The 18,938-nt window shown below is 61.3% G+C and overlaps 1 protein-coding gene across 9 annotated transcripts in view; it reads left to right on the top strand.

The window, feature by feature from the left end:
- The window catches only part of TP73 (tumor protein p73), a 68,186-nt gene extending 59,006 nt beyond the window's left edge, over positions 1-9,180 (top strand). For 3 of the 9 annotated variants that reach the window (XM_067022528.1, XM_067022433.1, XM_067022315.1), the window contains 10 exons: positions 1,346-1,532; positions 1,891-2,006; positions 3,537-3,646; positions 3,978-4,120; positions 4,473-4,561; positions 5,324-5,445; positions 5,895-6,043; positions 6,289-6,427; positions 6,796-6,889; positions 8,204-9,180. In XM_067022528.1, coding sequence (XP_066878629.1) covers positions 1,346-1,532; positions 1,891-2,006; positions 3,537-3,646; positions 3,978-4,120; positions 4,473-4,561; positions 5,324-5,445; positions 5,895-6,043; positions 6,289-6,427; positions 6,796-6,889; positions 8,204-8,542 — 1,488 coding nt within the window. In that variant the 3' untranslated portion in view covers positions 8,543-9,180. Of the gene's footprint in view, positions 1-1,345; positions 1,533-1,890; positions 2,007-3,536; positions 3,647-3,977; positions 4,121-4,472; positions 4,562-5,323; positions 5,446-5,870; positions 6,044-6,288; positions 6,428-6,795; positions 6,890-8,203 lie in introns of those variants that run through there. The other 6 variants (XM_067022383.1, XM_067022296.1, XM_067022567.1 and 3 more) reach the window with 4 other exon arrangements.
- Positions 9,181-18,938: the final 9,758 nt, after the last annotated feature.

Here is an 18,938-nt window from a genome sequence, read left to right as displayed (position 1 = left end):
GACAGGGTCCCAACCCCCCAGGACACCACTAGGGAGACCCCAGCTCGGGCTGGTCCCCGAGCCCCCTCAGACCCCACGCCAGGTCAGCATTTCCAGCTGGGTTTCAGCTCGTCAGAGGAAGCACATCTCGCGCTGCTCAGGGCCAGGGGCTCCGAGGTGCGGGGACCCCTTGCTCCTGGGCTCAGGGTGAGCCCCACCTACCTTGCTTTTCCTGGACTTGGAGTTGCTGGGGCTATGAGGCTCTGAGGGTCCATTGTGTCCCTTGATGGCCAGAGGGTCAGGGTGTCAGGCTCCAGCTTCCTCGGCAAAGGTGGGATCAGACCTGCTCGTCCCCTGGTCTGCAGCAGCCCCGTCTCCAGCCTCAGTTTCCCTGGCGACCCTATGGTGGGATGCGACGGGAGGCCCTCCAGGACCCTGTGGCTGGAGTAGCTCTGAGTCCCCGGGGGCTTGTGGGGGGCCCAGGGGTGTGGCATGGGCACAGGAAGCATCCTGGGGCTCTGAGACCCTGATGCCCCCCACTGTCCCTGGGGGATGGGGCCATGAGGAGCCCTGATGGGTTCCCAGGAGCCAGTCATTGGAGGACAGCCAGCTTGGAAACGAGCGGGCACCCCCGTTTCCAAGGGACCCTCCCATCGAGGGTCACTTTGAACTCGTGAGAGCCGGCCTGGGTCCTCGGGTGGGCCACCTGGACCTCTGGGCGCTCGCCCTGGAGGTCCCTTCAGGTGGCCCGGGAGTCATCTGACCCTCCCTGGGCTGGGGGTCCTGGGGCTTCAAGGTCAAAGCCCCCCACCCGCAGTGGCCAGAAGTAAGCCAAAGGGCTGGCCCCTCGGGGGATGGCCCAGGGAGTGCCTGTGCACGCGTCCTCTGTACAGAGGACAGAAAACCTAACTCCAGGCTTTTAAAAGCCGAGGCATGAGGCTGTACCCTCCCCCCTTCCAACTACTACAGTCCGGGGGCTTAAGGCTCACAGGCTTGATGCACTGGACCTGGCTCCCCGCCCCCGTCCCCGCCCTGCTCTCCAGCAGCTCCTTCTCCCCGTGCCGGCCTTTACTGGCCTCATCCGTAAAATGGACCTAATGGCACCTACTTCTCCAACCGGTAAGATCCAGAGGGACGAGCGGCTCAGCCTGGCCGCACGGGGCCCTCCGAGCAGCTGCTCTCGCGGAGCCCACACCAGCCAGACACTGAGGGGTGGGTGTCCGGGGGAGGCTCTTTGCGGGAAGGGAGCCCAGAGGTGTTCAGCTGAGGGTCAGGCGTGCGCTGGCCGGGACTCCTGGCGGGGGGCACAGCGGGCGAGGGTGTGGAGTTGGGAGGCCAGCCTCACCCCGGTCCCCACCCGCTGCAGTACTCTCCTCTGCTAAAGAAGCTTTACTGCCAAATCGCCAAGACGTGCCCCATCCAGATCAAGGTGTCCACCCCGCCGCCTCCGGGCACTGTCATCCGCGCCATGCCCATCTACAAGAAGGCGGAGCACGTGACCGAGGTCGTGAAGCGCTGCCCCAACCACGAGCTCGGGCGGGACTTCAACGAAGGTGAGTGTCCCTGCCCCACCCAGTCCTGTGCCCCGCGGCCAGCGCCCCAGCGGGAAGGAGAGGGCCGGCCCGGGGCCTCCTTCCTGGAGGCGGCAGGTCCGACGCGAGGGGCTGACACGTGGGCTCCGCACCCCCCTCCCCAGTCCCGTGTCGTGTCCTGCCAGGTCTGCCTGGGGCCTTGAGTGCCGGCGCCCGCAGGTGAGCGGGGAGCAGGGCTGCCGGGCCAAGTGCCCCGGGTGCATGGGGGCTGCCGGCGGGTCTGGGTCCCACTGGGAGGCCCGAGTCCACCGCGAGGCGCCCGGCACAGGGGCGCAGACCCCGGCTGGCACGTCTCTGAAGCGGCGTCCCCTCTCGGCAGGACAGTCTGCCCCCGCCAGCCACCTTATCCGCGTGGAGGGCAACAATCTTTCGCAGTACGTGGACGACCCCGTCACCGGCAGGCAGAGCGCCATGGTGCCCTACGAGCCCCCGCAGGTAGGGGGCAGGGCCGCGGGGCAGAGGCCCCTCGGGTCACTTCGCGAGTGTCCCCAAGCTGTGCAGATCCTCCCTCGCCCTCACGTCCGTCCCTCCCTTGCCTGTGGCTGGGGCTCTGGCCACCTACACTGCCTAGCTGGTCGGGGGGTGGGGGGGTCCCCTCCGGACCTCTCTAGGCATCCACATCCCTGGCTTTACAGCGGGGCGGGGGATGGGCCTGCTGACCCTTGGGCCTCACCCCGGCCCTGCGTCCCCTCTTCCTGCCCGTCCGTTTCCCACGCCCCAGCCTGGGCTCTGGGGGATGGAGGGGCTGAGGTCAGGAGGAGTTAGCCCGGGTAGAGCTGGGGGGCCGCGGGGAGAGGAGAGACCTGCGGTCGGGAGCACAGCACTGCGGGGCCCAGAGGTCGGGGGAAGGCTGGGGGGGGGATTGCTGCAGGAGGTGAGCGGGGGCAGAGAGACCCTGGGGGTCTGACTTTGACCTGAAGGCAGCAGAAGGTTCTGGGGCTGATGTGCGGGCCGGACTGGGGTGAAAAGCCGGGGTGGAGAGAAGTAGGGGTGGCACCCACCGGTGACGGTGGGATGGGGGTGCCAGGATGGCTGGTGGAGGCCGAGTCCCAGCGATGCGCCTCGCGGGCCGTGCTTCCCAGGGTGGGCGGGTGACGGCGAGCCCTCACCTTTCCTCTACCTGGGTCTGAGAGGCCCCCCAGCCCCGAGTTGTACCCAGTCCTCCAGGCAGCCCCCTTCCAGGCCCCATCACTGTTCCTGGTCCCTCAGGACCCCCTGTGGTTCCCTAGGAACAGCCCTTAGGTTGGCGGGGCCGGGGAGGGCTTGCCACCCTGCCTTCCCTCCCCCGAGCCTCACTGGCACCTCCAGGACCAGGAAAGCAGGTCTCTCCCGCCCCCTGGTGGCTGCCACGTGCCAGCAGTCTTGTGAAAGGCCAGGTTTCCTAAGCCATCATCCCGACCCAGAGAGACCGTGACACCTGCCCATTTTGCGGTCCTGGGATGCCCACGGGTCAAGAGTCCCGGGTTCACGTCTCACTGTCTCCACAAACTCCCTGGAGCACGTGTGTGTGCTGGGAGCCCACTCGGACGGCTCTGGTCCTTCCCTCCGCCAGAGCTGTGCCATGCACCCTACTGCCCAGAAGAGCCCACAGTTCGCAAAACACACACCTGTGCCCACAGAGGCCTGGGCCTGTGCCTGGTCACGGCCAGCCTCCGGGGCCAGCCCCCAGCCCGTGCCAGGGGAGGTGGTTGGAGCAACCAGACCGTGGCTCTCTCGGTTCCAGAGCCAGCAGAGCACATGGCGCTCAGTGTACTGTGTGGCTGGCTGGCTGGATAGGTAGGTGGATGGGTGGGTGGGGGATGGATGCCGATGGGTGGATAGACGGCAGAGGACCACAGGGCTCAGCACCCCCTCGCCTACCCAGAGATGCGAGGGCCAGGTACTTGGAAGCCCAGGAGCCCCCAGCGCTGTGGACCGGGGCCCACGTGCTGACAGCACAGCTTCTCCCTGCCCCTCCTGTGGCAGGTGGGGACAGAGTTCACCACCATCCTGTACAACTTCATGTGCAACAGCAGCTGTGTCGGGGGCATGAACCGGCGGCCTATCCTCATCATCGTCACCCTGGAGACACGGGAGTGAGTCTGCCGGCTGCGGGGGCCGGAGGGGGATTGGGGTAGGGACCGGGGCCCCTGCTGCCGGGGGGCTTGCTGGAGAGACAGGGAGGCCGTGAGCAAGGCGAGGTGCAGGCCCTGGAGGCGAGTCTGGGGAGGAGCCCTGCAGGCCACGCGCTGGGAGGGGCTGCTGGGGCAGGAGCTGCCTCGGGAGGGACGCAGGGGACCTGGCGTCGCGGAGCAGCTGGGCACTCAGCCCCGAGCCCGCGGCCCATCAAGGCCGGTCCTGGGGGGTCCGAGGTGGGCGGGGACGGTGGGCCCCGAAGCTCACGGTCCCGGCTGTGCCCCTGGACAGCGGACAGGTGCTGGGCCGCCGGTCCTTCGAGGGCCGCATCTGTGCCTGTCCCGGCCGAGACCGCAAAGCAGATGAAGACCACTTCCGCGAGCAGCAGGCCGCGAACGAGAGCGCTGCCAAGAGCGGGGCTGCGGGCAAGCGCGGTGAGCAGGGCCGGGCCGGGGCCGTGGGGCTGGGGGGCCACCCTGGAGCGTCAGAGCCAGGCCACCCTCAGGACGCAGCCGGACCCGTCTCGGGGCTCAGGGGAAACGCACGAGCCTGTGTCCAGGGGACAGAGCCAGCCCCGCCCGCGTGGCCGCCCCCGGTGCCCTCCGTCCAGTGTGGGTGGCCGCCCGGCTTTGCTCATCCGGGTGGGTGACCGGTCTCCGGGGCTGTCCACAAGGGGCACCTTGGGAAGGTCGGCTGACGCCGGGTGGCGGGCTCGGCTTGGCCAGCCTGCACCTGGGCCCTCGTCCCTGCCTGCTCACGAAGCTGCCCCACCCCGTCCCCCGCCAGCCTTCAAGCAGAGCCCCCCTGCTATCCCCGCCCTGAGCGCCAACGTGAAGAAGAAGCGGCACGGGGACGAGGAAACCTACTACATTCACGTGAGTGTGCGCGTCTGCGGACCCCAGGCTGGGGCAGCGGGGAGTGGGGGGGACCTGGGGCCCCCGGCGTGGCGGGGGCAGCCTGGCACATCTGAGAGCTGAGACCCCGAGCTCTGCAGGCTGCAGGGCCCAGAAGGGAGAACCAGCTCTCAGAGAGAGAGAGAGAGAGAGGAGAGCGGGCCTGACGCAGCTCCCAGCTCAGGAATCTCGCGGTAGATACAGTGATACAGCGTGTGGGGCGGTGCAGGGCTCCCCACCGCCGGGGAGGGCGCGCGCCAGGAATCCCACGCCCCCACGGCCTGGCAGGCCCCAGCCACGTCACCAAAGTGAGTTCACAGCCCAGATAACACCCCACCTGCTCTGCTAGGACTGGTCTCCATGACGTGAGCTTATCATTCTTTGTCTCTCGAGAATGAGTTCCAAAAAAAAGGGAGTGAGTTCCTTATTCTAAAAGCCCCGTATTTGTTCAGCGCCCCTCCATCCCAGCACCCCGAGTGTGCTGAGCTCTGGAAAGGGGAAGGTGGACAGTGTGGCAAAGTCTCAAGGGTAGGAAGGGGTGCGCGTGGTTTGTGCGGACAGGAGACCCACCCACCAGACTCCCCCAGACCTGCTTCCCGGGAGAGGAGAGTAGGGTCGGGGGACTCCCGGCCCGCGGGGGGCTGGGGAGCCCCGAGAAGGGAGAGGCGCTTCGCCGTGCGGGGGAGCTGGGGCCGGCCGGTGCCCACACGCACCTGGGCAGAGGGTCCACCTCTCCGTGCTCAGGTGCGGGGCCGGGAGAACTTTGAGATCCTGATGAAGGTCAAGGAGAGCCTGGAGTTGATGGAGCTGGTGCCCCAGCAGCTGGTCGAGTCCTACCGGCAGCAGCAGCAGCTCCTGCAGAGGCCGTGAGTGCAGCCCCGCCCCTCCCGCCCCCAGGCTGCCCGTCCTGCCCAGCTGCCCAGGGGAGGAGGATGAGGCCGGGTGACCCGGCAGGGACGGTGCCAGTGGCACCAGGCAGCGCTTGGCGTCTCCTCCCCCCCGGGAGGCCTTCCCTGAACTGTGGCGTCTCAGCCCAAATGTCTCCCGAGTGAAGGCGAGGGGCGGTGGGGGGAGGGACGCCGACCCACCAAGAGCAGGGCCGGTTCCAGGGGCCCCCACCTGCTCCCACCCATTGCCCGGGTCCTACCTGCCAGCGGGCCTGTGGCCGAGTGTGGCCACCGTCCGGCAGGGAGGCTGAGCGAGGAGGCGGGCGCTCTGACACCTCAGCACAGGGCGGGGGCTCCAGGCCCCTGCAGCAGGGGGGCTTTATATGTGGAGGTGCCTCTTACAGAGCCCAGCTGTCCCTTCCGAGCAGGAGCCACCTGCAGCCTCCGTCCTACGGGCCCGTCCTCTCGCCCATGAACAAAGCTCACGGGGCTGTCAACAAGCTGCCCTCAGTCAACCAGCTGGTGGGCCAGCCTCCCCTGCACAGCTCGGCAGCCGGGCCCAACCTGGGGCCCATGGGTGAGTGTGGCGCGGGCAACGTGGCCCGGATGGGTGGGGAGGCCCGAAGGGCGGGCCTGGCTCCGGACACCCCAGCTCAGGCCCGCGCGGGGCTCTCGATGGCTGCTCCCTGCAGCAGCTCCGCCCAGGAACGGGAGGCACCACCACGGACGGACGGTCTCCTCTGTCCCCTCCCGGTCTTGGGGAGGGCTGAGCATTACGAGCCTCCCCCGCACAGCTGACCGTCCCACCTGCCTCCCACCCAGGCCCCGGGATACTCAACAACCACGGCCACGCCCTGCCGGCCAACGGCGAGATAAACGGCGGCCCCAGCTCCCAGTCCATGGTCTCGGGGTCCCACTGTACCCCGCCACCCCCCTACCACGCCGACCCCAGCCTGGTCAGGTACGTGGGCCTCTGCCGGCCGCTGCCGCTAACCCACTAACCTCAGCCCTGGTGGCTCCTGGTCGCCTGGCCCCAGCCCGGGGGCCGCCTCTGCCCGCTGCCCCGCGCAGCCTGTGCTCTAACGCTCCGCCGCCGTCTTGAGAACAGACAGGGGTAAGGGGTGTCGGGAGTGAGCAGCAGCAGGTGCTCGGAGGGAGAGCGAACCAGCCAGGGGTTCCTGGAGGCTGTGCCCCGGTGAGCGCGTCCCCGACACCGCGGCCACCGGTGGGCAGGGGCGACCTGTGGGGTGGCCAGCTCCCAGCCAGCCGGGCCGCACAGCCAGGTTCTTAGAAGTTAATGCTGCTTTATTTCCCCAATTCTCTCTGCAGTTTTTTAACAGGCTTGGGGTGTCCAAACTGCATCGAGTATTTCACCTCCCAGGGGTTACAGAACATTTACCACCTGCAGAACCTAACGATAGAGGTAACGGCCCCGGCAGGGCAGGTGCAGGGAGCCCACCCCCAGACCAGCGCAGGGCCCTGTCCGCGGGGCAGGGAGCTTTCCCCCCTTGCTGGGGCAGTCCGTCCACGTCCTGTCCTCCCCGTGTAAGGGAGGGCTGGAGAATTTGGAAAACCTTCCCACCAGCAGCCCGATCTCTGTGCTGACATCCGGCTTCACGCGGCTGGAGGGCCCCCCCCCGGGCCCCTCATTTGGACTTGAGTCTTGTCTCCTGTGGCCCGGCTGCCTTTGATTTGGGGGACTGGCCGTCTCCAGGGCACGAAGCAGTGCAGAAGGCGAAGGCCAGAAGGGTCCCGGGGCTGGTCTAGTTCAGTGCCATCTACACAGGGAGAAACTGAGGCCCAAACTGCTTGCCGTGCACATGCAGCCGCTGAATGTCTGGTCCAGGATGTGCGGGGTGCAAGCGCCCCGTCCTTGGCACCCTGACCCCTGACCTCACAGCCAGGGCTTGTCTCTAGGTTAAACAAGAGTCCCAGCAACGAGCACTCGTAGCCTGGTGTTGCCTCAAGTGTAATGACTAGTAGCCAGAGCCCGGGAGACACAGCCGTCGGCTGGATCCTGGGGGGAGCCTCCGCGGCCCCTGCTCTGCAGCCGGCTCCGGGGCAGAGGCCCGTCCGGGCTCGTCGTGCCCAGCCAAGGCCACGGGGCAGAGACGCGGGTTTGCCAGAGGGAGCTGGGGCCAGCGGCTCAGCGGGCTGCCTTGCTGTGTGTCCACTAGTGCCCTCCCGACCCATCCCTGGCGGCCCCTACTGGGCTAGCTCGGTGCATGTTATCCCTGCCTCGCCAGCTGACGCGTGTGCCTGGCCGGGCGGGGCGGGGGAGGGACCGGACCACAGGAGCCTGCTCTGCCCTTGGGAGGAGCCCCGCCCACCCTCCAGGTCCCGGTGGGTGTGCGGGGAGTGGGGGGCTCCGTGTGTCACACTCTGGCTGTGCTCAGGGCCCAGGAGTGGCCTCCCCAGCCCCCCCCCCGCCCGTCCCCACACGTCACTTCTTAGCTCTCCTGCCACCTGTCTGGGGCAAAATTCAGTGCGGCCAGACCACCAGGCACAGGGCGGGCCCAGCACTGCCCCTCCTCCGACCCGCACTGTCTGCTCCCCCCGCACCGTCCGGTGCCCGGACAGGTGGCCCTTGGGGTGTGGACTCCTCGCCTTCCTCCTGGTGGTCCCACGATGGCTGTGCAGGGGCAGGCGAAGCCCCTGGCGGGAGGCGGAGAGGGCGGAGAGGGCGGAGCCCGCCGCTGAGCCCTCTGACGGGCGGCCGTGTGCGCTGCGCTTGCAGGACCTGGGGGCCCTGAAGATCCCGGACCAGCACCGAATGACCATCTGGAGGGGCCTCCAGGACCTGAAGCAGGGCCACGACTACGGTGCGCAGCAGCTGATCCGCTCCAGCAGCAACGCGGCCACCGTCGCCATCGGGGGCTCGGGCGAGCTGCAGCGGCAGCGGGTCATGGAGGCCGTGCACTTCCGCGTGCGTCACACCATCACCATCCCCAACCGCGGGGGCGCGGCCGGGGGGGCGGGGCCCGACGAGTGGGCCGACTTCGGCTTCGACCTCCCGGACTGCAAGGCCCGCAGACACTCCATCAAAGAGGAGTTCACGGAGAGCGAGGCCAACTGAGGGGGAGCCGGCACGCCCGGGGTCCCCCTGACCCGGTGCCACCGACCCAGAGAGCAGAGAACCCCGGGAGCCGCGCTGGATGCCTGCTTCCTTTTTGTCGCCGACTGCCCTGGGAGGCGGGACCTCGGGGCCGTGCCGGGAAAGGGACTTGGCCAGGGGCGTGCCCGTGACGAGGGGCTCCCGGAGCTGCGCTGAGGGCGCGCGCCCAGGACCCGTCCTCCAGGGGTCCGGGGCCTCCCCCTCCTCCCTGCCTTGCCGTCCCGGGGGCTCTGCTGACCGACTGCCAAAAAGTATTTTTCGATGTCTCTGGCTCTGTGCTTGTACCTAAGCACTCCCGTTTTCGGGCCGAGGCCCCAGACTATCTCTGCCTGAGGCCGCCAGCCTGCCCTTGCACACCCGAGCGCTGGCGCGAGCCCGCTGCAGCCAACTCCCACTTCCTGCTCCAAACAAAAATTCCAGAGTTTCACTGGAATCGCGGAGGCAAGGGAACTCGCGGTCGGCGGCCTCCAGCCAGCACCCGTGCCAACACCGCTGGCGGCAGCCCCTCTCTCCAGTGGCCCTCTTAGCATAGACACGGACAGCAGGCTCCCCGGACCACTGGAAAGTGTCGATATTTGATAAAATGATGCCCTTTTCTACCTGGTGGGTGAGCCTTTTTTAAACATTAACTTTTGTTCTTAACGTTCACGTCGGGTCAGAGCCTAGCGGGATGGCCCGTCTTCCCAGGCCTGTGTAAACAAGATGGGCTAAGAAAGCCGAGGGGCACACCAGGCAAGGTCCACACCAGGCAGGGGGGTGGGTCACTTGCTTCCACGTGCGCGGGATGGGAGGCAGGCGTAGGAGGGCAGAGCCCACGGCCTGCAGCCATGGCTCCACTCTGCTGCCTGGGAGGCCGGCTTTGTGCGAGAGGGGCCCTCCTGTCCTCGTGGGGGCAGCACCGAGGCGGGTGGAGGGGTTCCAGGCCTTTGTGGGACACCCCAAGGAGTCAGCGGGCTGGGGGGAGACGGCGTCAGCACCCTAGCTGATGGGGCCGTTTCCATCTGCAAGCAGCAGCCCCCCCTCGTTCCAGGCAGGTGGGATGAAGGGACTCCTGACTAATGTGTACGCTGAGACGCCGCCTACTTTCGTAGCATCTCTCTGTCCCTCCCTCTGCCTGGGTCCCTGCGGTTAGTCCTGCGGTCTGGGCCCTCCTGTCCAAGGCCCCCAGGCCAGAAGGCGGTGCAGACGGAGCCCTGGTCGCCCTTTGGGGGTTTTCCTGTTGCTATAACCACCCCCTCAAGCCCCCGGCCCGGGGAAGTTAGGAAGCAGCGGACCTCACGCAGGTCCACGCAGAAGCCGAGCTCTCAAGACTGGGTGTTCAAGTTCCAGTTCCCTTGTTAGGCTCCCAGGCTCTTCAGAGGCGGGCACTGGGCAGAGAGAGGGGTGTCAGCTGTACTAAGTGGCTCAGAGACCAGCCAACAGGGGACGGAGCCCCAGGGCCAGCTCTGCCCCTGACCTGCTGGCAGGAGGCCTCCAGACCAAGGCTTCATCCTGGACATCGAGTGTAAACACCGCGCAGCAGCTCCACTTATTTCAAAAAGCATTTGTGCGAAGGCAGGTGCCTGCGTCCGGGGCAGCACACCCCTCCCCCCACCATGCGCTCCCTGGGGACCCCCTTGGGGGCGGAAGGGGGTGTCCTCAGCTCCCAGGAGGCCCCGCCTGCAGCCAGGCCTGAGAGCCACGGGGAACAGACCGACCAACCGCCCGGGGTGGGGGCTGAGCTCCTGGGCGGCTGCAGTCGCCCGGCAACCCGGACACACGCCCTGGAGGCACCGGACCAGCCGGTGGGCCGTCCCCGTTTCCTCTTGACACCCTCACAAGGCCCGGGGAAAGTACACTGTTCCTGCGCTTCCGACAAGGAAAGTGAAGCACGGAGGGCTGGGTCTGAGCCCAGGGTCACGGCCGCTGCCGCGGTGTCCGGCTCTCGCTCCAGTGCCACACGCCGGGCCCCCAAGTCGTGCCCCGCTGGGAGCTGCAGGCCCTTCCCCCAGCTCCCCTGGGGCGCGCGAACCTGACGGAGGAACAGCTGAGTCCCGGGGCTGTCCCTCAGGCTCATGGTGTCGGCTGGTGGGGAGGCCCCGGGGGCCACGGGTGCTCCCGAGGTCCGGGCGTCTGCAACGTGCAGGTATGGGGCGGGCGTACCCCCAACCCGGAGGGAGGGGAGACGCTTCCTCCCAGAGGGCCCAGCACAGGCTCCCCCGCCCCTTCGCCCGTGTGACGAGCCCCCCGCGGGCGGCGGAGCGGCCGTGAGAACTGAGCCGGTGGGGACTTGCTCGTGGTCGCAGGAGCACACACAGCAACAGGAGCAAAGATGGGCTGCGCGAAACGCCAAGATCAAGAGAAGATGAGCCTGTGTGTGAAGACGCAGGAGGGAAGCGCCGGGAGAGGGCTGGGCGGGGCGCCATGGTCGCCGGCCGGGCTGAGCACAGCTGCCCCGTCCCCACCGGCTCCTCCCGGCTGCTGGGGGCGGTCACCCCGCCCAGGTTTGGGTGGCTTCTTCAGTGGCCCTGGTCCCCAGCATGCAGGGACCAAGAACGTGGTGTCGCTGTCCCCTCGGACACGCCAGCCTTGCAGACACAAACATCGGCGGCTTCTGTTTCATCGGTTAAAGCGCTTTAACGCTTTCAGGTTTAAAAAAAACACCACCTCTGCCGTTAACGTAAGGCGATGCTTCTTCAAGCGGTATCGATGGATCTATTCCAACCATATTATTACCTTCTCTTGGGAATGTAATCTTGGGAAAATGTGTTATTTTTTTAGCTGTTCTTTGGTGGGAATTTTTGGTTTTGTAACGTAATAAAGCACACGTTCCCATGACTGACACGTATGATTGAATCAGATACAAAGACGAGAGCACACACGACACAAACACCCCCAACACACACACCCAGCGGGCGCCCCATTTGGGTTTGTCCCGTGTTTTCGGTGAGTGTGATGCACCCCCAGGCACCACCCTCCCCTGCGCGCCTCGCGGGGACTCTGGTCCAAGGACAACCTGAGGACCGACCCCCGGTTCTGTCCGAGCGCCGCCGCTCAGCTCGCGGGACTGGCTGCGGCCCAGCCACCTCCGGCCTCCTGAGAGCAGGGCCCGGGGCCGACTTTAGGAAGTTTTCCGGGCGTCCCTGTAGACAGTCCTCCAGCTGTTTCGAGTTGAAGTTCATGTTCCTCTGCAAAACTCAGGAGCTCAGTTCAGCCCAGCTCAGGCTCCAGGGCACCGGGCCTCGTTCCGTCCCTGCAGGCCTCAGGTTTCTGGATGCCAGACCTGTGAATAAGGGACTGGGGACTTGTTACAGCAAAAGGAGGGCTCTCAAAACCCGTCCAACCTCGACGTAGGCCAGGGTCTTTCTAGACTTGGGGCTGAAACCTAGCAGGACAAGGCCGAGGTGGAGCCCCGCCCACCTCCCTGGCCCCAGCTTCCTGGGCGGGGCTCTGGGTGCCCCCTTCTCCCCGCACCTCTCAGCCCTTTCCCCAGAGCCGTCAACCTCATGTGATGGTGAGGTGCCCCCGCCCCGCTGCGGTGACAGGAATCCGCATCACTGACGCCAGCACCTCAGGACTCGACGGGAACAAGGGCTCGGGAAGCTTAATTAGAAAGAGACTGTCCCAGACATCACAACAGGGCCTTGAAACAAGCCCTTTGAGGGATGAGCACGGTAATGCTAGTGTGTTCAGCACAGAGCGATTTTAATATCTTTGTTGAAAAGAAACCTTGTTTTTAAAAGTAGGTTACTTTTAAAATACACACTTATGTTCAAATACATAAAAACATCTCCCATGTTTACATCTCCCACGTAAGTTTTGAAAGATAACCTGGGTTCAGAGCGGCTCTGGCACTTTACAAGGCGCTGGGTTCTGGGGACCCTCCCCCGAGTAACCACCAGGGAGCCGAGGAGGCCACGGCCCCTCGGGAGGAAACAGCATCTTCTCCTCTCCCCACGGGCACCCGAAGAGAAAGGCCATGTTCAGGCAAGAATTTTAAAGAAGTGATTCTTTAAAATCACATTTCCTAAGAATAGTGCTGCATAATATATTGTGCACAAACTCACAGATGCTTCAAGAAAGTTGTTTGGTTTTTAAAGACGGCTCCAACTGCCCCAAGGGCCCGGGGGGACCTGCAGCCTCTGCTCCGAGCACACGGCACATGGTTTCAGATGCTGAACCAGCCTTTGCTCTGCTCACCACGCAGAAGAGGAGCTGCAGCTTCCGGCCAGTTTATGAGGCCCAATTCCGGCCCTGCGTCCCTCCCAGGCCCCCGCGGAGGAGACCCTGCCAGAGGGGCGTCCCTCACCCATCAGGCCCAGGCTCCAAACAGAGCAGCAATGCCAACCTCCGCCTCCTGGCTCTGACATCATGCCCCAAGCCATCCCGTTACCCCAGTCATGAAACACACTCAGTCTCCAAAGGATAATGTCACCAAAGGTCCCGCCCCTCTCAGCATCGGGTACGTGGGGACGGGCTGTCCGATCTCAGGCAGGGTCCCGGGTTCGAGCCACACCGTGGTTCACGGTGCTTCTGTCTTGACCACATGGGCCTCGACTGCTTCATGGCGAAGGTCCATGGCCCACGGGCTCCACCAGGAAGGCTGTGTGGCTGCGGCCACCTGAAGTGTCCCGACGAGCTGCTCTTTGGTGACCGTAGGGGCTTCTTTCCTTGGACAGAAACCCAGACCCCAACCGGGGACGTGACATTCCTTCTTTGTTTGGGGACGTGGGGACACGAAGAGGTCACGGGCCTCCTGGGTTGGTGCGCCACGGAGGCCCACAGACTCTACTTGATGCACCCCCTCCCCCCGGGGTCATCTGGTCTCCCTCCCCAGCCACTTTCTTCAAGGACACGTGAGATTCACCCGATCCCAGGAATTCGGAGTAACTCTCATCTTACAGGCTTCAGAGCTAAAACATTTTGCATGGCACTTCAGGCAACGGGGTATATTCACATAACCCTAAAGGGACACCTATAGGACGGCACCTAAAATACATACGGTGCCAATGATTATTTAAAACAAACAACTTTGGGGGCTTCCCTGGTGGTCCAGCCGTAAAGAACCCGCCTTCCAATGCGGGGCATGCGGGGTTGATCCCTGTGGGGGGGCAACTGAAGGCCGAGAGCACAGACGGCTCGGGGCTTCACTCCCACAGGGCGAGAGACGGGCTACAGCTCAGGGCCGGCCGAGCAGAACAGGACTCCTTCTTGAAAACCAGCAGCGCCACACACCACAACAAGCCCCCACGCCGCCGGAGCCCCCAGACGTGGCGTCCCAGGCAGGCCCTGGTCTCCCGCACGTGCGGCTCCCTCCCACCTGGCCAGCTGGCGGCTCCAGTCCCGGCCCAACACGCACACAGGTGAGCCCTGCGGGCGTCCCATACCACGTACGTTTCCAGTGAGGCCTGGAGAGACCAGGCCCCCCGACCACAGCCGTGAGGTGCCCCCCCCGGGCCCCCACCCTGCCGCACCTCCTGCCCCTCCTGGTGACACAGATGAGCCCGGGCCCCCCAGGGCGCCTTGCTGTCCGCTGCCTCGGTCCCTCACCGGGCCCTTCTTCCCGCCCTCCCTCCGACGTCTGACCAGCTCGTACTGTGCGCGTCGCTGCACTGGTGGCCCCGACGCCCCCGCCCCCTGGCACTCACACCTTCGGGCAGTCCCCGCCCCTGGGACCTGCCGCAACCCACAGAACGCCGCGGAAATGGTGCCGTGCCAGCTCAGGGCCCAAGCCTTGAGACGCCCGGCTGCTCCCACTCTGGTGCCCTTGGGGGCCCTGAGATGCCGTCAGAAGTGGGGTCACCCTGCCGGGGAGACCCGAGGAGGTGCTGCCCTGAGACCACACAGAAGAGAACCCACATGCATGCAAGGCCGTTGCGGGCAGGCCGCCAGCCAGCTGACCGCGGTCGCTGGGGTGACCACCAGGAGGGCCACAGCAGAAGGGGGCCCCCGCTCAGGGCCGAGCGGCGCGTATCGCTGCTTCAGAGCCTCCCAGGCCCCCGCCCCGGGCTGCCCTTTCCCTCGGACGGGGGCCTCCGCCCCTCAGCGGCTGCGCACGGCCCGTCTCCAGCGGGGGCCGGAGGAACGTTCACTGAAAGAACGACTCTCTCAGCTCACAGTTGTGAATTGCTTCCGGCACGACGCCTCTCAACAGAGCCTCTGGGGAGCGGCTGACGAGTTCAGTGAGGTCACCCGGCTCAAGCGCGACCCCTCGGAACCGTTTTGATGCATCATGTCCCGCATCGCTTTACTTGCCCCTCACATTGGCGGCCGGGGGCTGCGGCGTCCCGTACAGGGTCGCCAGCTGGGGCTACGGGCTCGATGCTGGTGGGAGGACCTTGAGAGGAAAGCCGCACTCTCACCCGGGCAGGGGGTGCTCCCCAGGGCAAACATGGTCTCCAGGCAACGCGCCGACAACGACCACGTCACTGCGCACGTCATGCGCACGTCATGCGCGGCGACGCTGTAGAAAATCCTACCTGACGAAGGATTCATCTCCAAAGTTTATAAGCAACCCGTGCAGCTCAATAACAAAAAAACAAACAACGCAACCCCCAAATGGGCAGAAGATCTAAACAGACATTTCTCCAAAGAAGATACACAGATTGCCAACAAACACATGAAAGAATGCTCAACATCATTAATCGTTAGAGAAATGCAAATCAAAGCTACAGTGAGATATCATCTCACATCGCTCGGATTGGCCATCATCCAAAACTCTAGAAACAATAAATGCTGGAGAGGGTGTGGAGAAAAGGGAACCCTCTTGCACTGCTGGTGGGAATGTAAATTGATACAGCCGCTATGGAGAACAGTATGGAGGTTCCTTAAAAAACTACAAATAGAACGACCATACGACCCAGCAATGCCACTACTGGGCATATACCCTGAGAAAACCATAATTCAAAAAGAGTCATGTCCCCAAATGTTCATTGCAGCTCTATTTACGATAGCCAGGACATGGAAGCAACCTAAGTGTCCATCAACAGATGAATGGATAAAGAAGATGTGGCACATATATACAATGGAATATTACTCAGCCATAAAAAGAAATGAAACTGAGTTATTTGTAATGAGGTGGATAGACCTGGAGTCTGTCATACAGAGTGAAGTAAGTCAGAAGGAGAAAAACAAATACCGTATGCTAACACATATATATATGGAATCTAAAAAAAAAAATGTCATGAAGAGATTAGTGGTAGGACGGGAATAAAACACAGACCTACTAGAGCATGGACTTGAGGATATGGGGAGGGGGAAGCGTAAGCTGTGACGATGTGAGAGAGTGACAGGGACATATACACACCACCAAATGTAAATTAGATAGCTAGTGGGAAACTGCAGCATAGCACAGGGAGTTCACCTCTGTGCTTTGTGACCACCTAGAGGGGTGGGATAGGGAGGGTGGGAGGGAGGGTGACATAAGAGGGAAGAGATATGGGAACATATGTATATGTATAACTGATACTCTTTGTTGTAAAGGAGAAACTAACACACTATTGTAAAACAGTTATACTCAAATAAAGATGTTAAAAAAAAATCTGTCTCCACTCAGAATTGGCCACCAATGTTATCTTTTAGCTAGTATTTGTTCCAAAAAAAGAAAATAAAGAGAAGATGCTTTGATGCTGCTCATTTCCTTGAGGAAGCACTTTCTCCTTTAAGGTTTTGAAAAGCACTATTCAGACAGAGCTCAGCTAGTCCTTCCCAAACTGTATCCAATGAACCGTTTCTGCCTGGGTCTCCACAGCCCTGTGAGCTTGGGATGGCGGGTTGGGTGCTTGGGTCCTATTCATGGCCTAGTGCAGTGTTTGCTTGGTGACCATTGGATAGGCAGTAACGTTGAACGGATGAACAAAGTTCCTTCCTGCAAACCTGCGTCTCCATCACCATCTATGTTGTGTTAAATATTTACTTGCATTTTGCTTGGGTTCAAGTGGAGGAACCCCCCTATCACACCCACAGGCCCTCCTTCCTGCCAGGAGCCCTTGCTTCTCCCATCTCAGAAGCTCTGGCCATTCTGGTGACTTTCCCAGGATCCCTCTTGTCTTAGTCTGCTCGGGCTGATATAACAAAATACCACTGGCTGGGTGGCTTCATCAGTAGACATTTATTCCTCACAGTTCTGGAGGCTGGAAGTCTGAGATGAGGGTGCCAGCTTGGTTGGGTTCTGGCTCAAAGATGCCACCTTCTCGCTGTGTCCTCACATGGCCTTTCCTCAGCATGTATGCTGGAAAGAGATCGCTCATCCTTTCCTTCTGAGGGCGCTAATCCCATCATGGGCCCCACACTTCATGATCTCATCTAACCCTAATCACCTCCCAAAGGCCCTGCCCCCCAATACCACCATATTGGGGGTTAGGACTTTGACATATATGAATTTTAGGGGGACACAGACATTCAGTCCATAGCACCTGCTCCTGCTGGCCCATAGGCAAGCACACCAGGTGAGGGCCTTTCCACAAGGTCCTCCCTGATGTTGGGCACCATGACCCGTTCTTCAGTAGGTTTGCTGGAGGTCCATCCATGAGACCCTGGAGAGATGTCCCAAATGGACCCAGGGGACTCTGTTTCAGAATGGAGGAAAGGTCCCTCCTGTAAGAGGGACCCTCCTATGCCTCCCGCAGAAAACAACCAAAAACTAGAGTAAAAAATGCAAAATATAACTATTGAGCATGCCTGAGGATAAAAACAGAAATATTTTGGAGGGGGGTAAAAATTTGGAGGAAGCGACTGGCATGGGTGAGTTCGCCTTTTGGTTGCTTTTCTTTGAGGACAAGCACAGCTGCAGTGTAGGGTGGGGTGGTGAAACGTCTGATGGGAAGGTCCCCCTCTGTGGTCCCTCTGTCTGAAGTAACCAGGGGAAGGAGCCAGGGAAAGCAAGGCCATTGGACAGCAAAGGAGGAATGCCAGGAAGGAGAGCCAGTAAACCCTGTGTATAAACACTGCCCAAGCCTCTAGCTGCCCTTCAAACTACACCTGCCTGGGACAAACAGAACAATCTGCACTGAGGTTGGAGCTGCTGTCCACCACAGGTAAGACAGACTTGCAGTCTTAGTTTAGCCACGTGAGTCACCGCTAAAATGAAACCATCAATACTCTTCAGAGGAATATAACAGAACTCAGAGTCTCCACAGCATAACATTCACAATGTCTGGGTTACAATCTAAAATTGCTCTACCAGGAAAATGCGACCCACTCTGAAGGGAAGAAATTAACAGAGGGCAACCTAAAGTTGATGCTGACACTGGAATTGTCAGACAAAGACTTAAAGCAGCTATTATAATTATGCTTGGTTAGGCAAGGACTCTCATAATGAATGAGGCAATAGGAGATCTCAGCTGATAAATAGAAAATATTGAAAAAAACGGAAACTTTAGAACTGAAAAATATATATTTGAAAAAAAACTTTTAAATCACTGGGATTTAAAAATCCTTGAGTTTAATAGCAGACTCAAGATGAGAGAGGTAAGAGGAAGTGAAGTTGAAGACAGGTCATTAGAAATTACCTAGTCTGAAGAGAAGAAAAAAATTTTTAAAAGTGAGAACCTCAGGGACTTGTGGGGCAATGTTAAAAGAGCTAAGATATGGGTAACTGGAGTTTTCAAAGAAGAGAGAAAGGCACTGAAAAAATTATTTAAAGAAATAATGACTGAAAACTTTTCAATTTGGTAGAAAACATACACTTGTAGATTTAAGAGGTTAACAAAATCCAAAACAATGAACACACACACACAAAATCATGCCTAGACACACCAGAGTCAAATTGAAGCCAAAGATAAAAATAAAAATCTTAGGGCTTCCCTGGTGGCGCAGTGGTTGAGAGTCCGCCTGCCAATGCAGGGGACACGGGTTCGTGCCCCGGTCCGGGAGGATCCCACATGCCGCCGAGCAGCTGGGCCCGTGAGCCATGGCCGCTGAGCCTGCGTGTCCGGAGCCTGTGCTCCGCAACGGGAGAGGCCACAGCAGTGAGAGGCCCGCGTACCACAAAAAAAATAAATAAATAATAAAAATCTTGAAATCCACCTAGAGAAAAATTAAACCTGACTTACAAGGGAATGACAATTTGCATAACCACAGGACCCTCATAGGAATTATAGAGACCAGAACCCAGAGCACCTTTATGTGCTGAAAGAAAAGCCACTTGTCAACCAAGAATTCTATGTTCACAAAAATATCCTTCAAGAATCAAGGCAAAATAAATATATACCTAGAAGAAGGAAAACTGAGAGGATTTGTTTCCACTAGACCTGCATTACAAGAAATGATCAATGAAGCTTTTCAGGCTGAAGGGAAATATATGTGTAAATACAAAAAAGACTATTTCTCCTCTTAATTTCTTTGAAATACTGTTAGAAGGAAAATTTATAACATTGTC

Source organism: Kogia breviceps, chromosome 1 (genome assembly GCF_026419965.1).
Source record: "Kogia breviceps isolate mKogBre1 chromosome 1, mKogBre1 haplotype 1, whole genome shotgun sequence".
Lineage (NCBI taxonomy): Eukaryota > Metazoa > Chordata > Mammalia > Artiodactyla > Physeteridae > Kogia > Kogia breviceps.
This window is presented reverse-complemented; position numbering and strand designations above follow the sequence as displayed.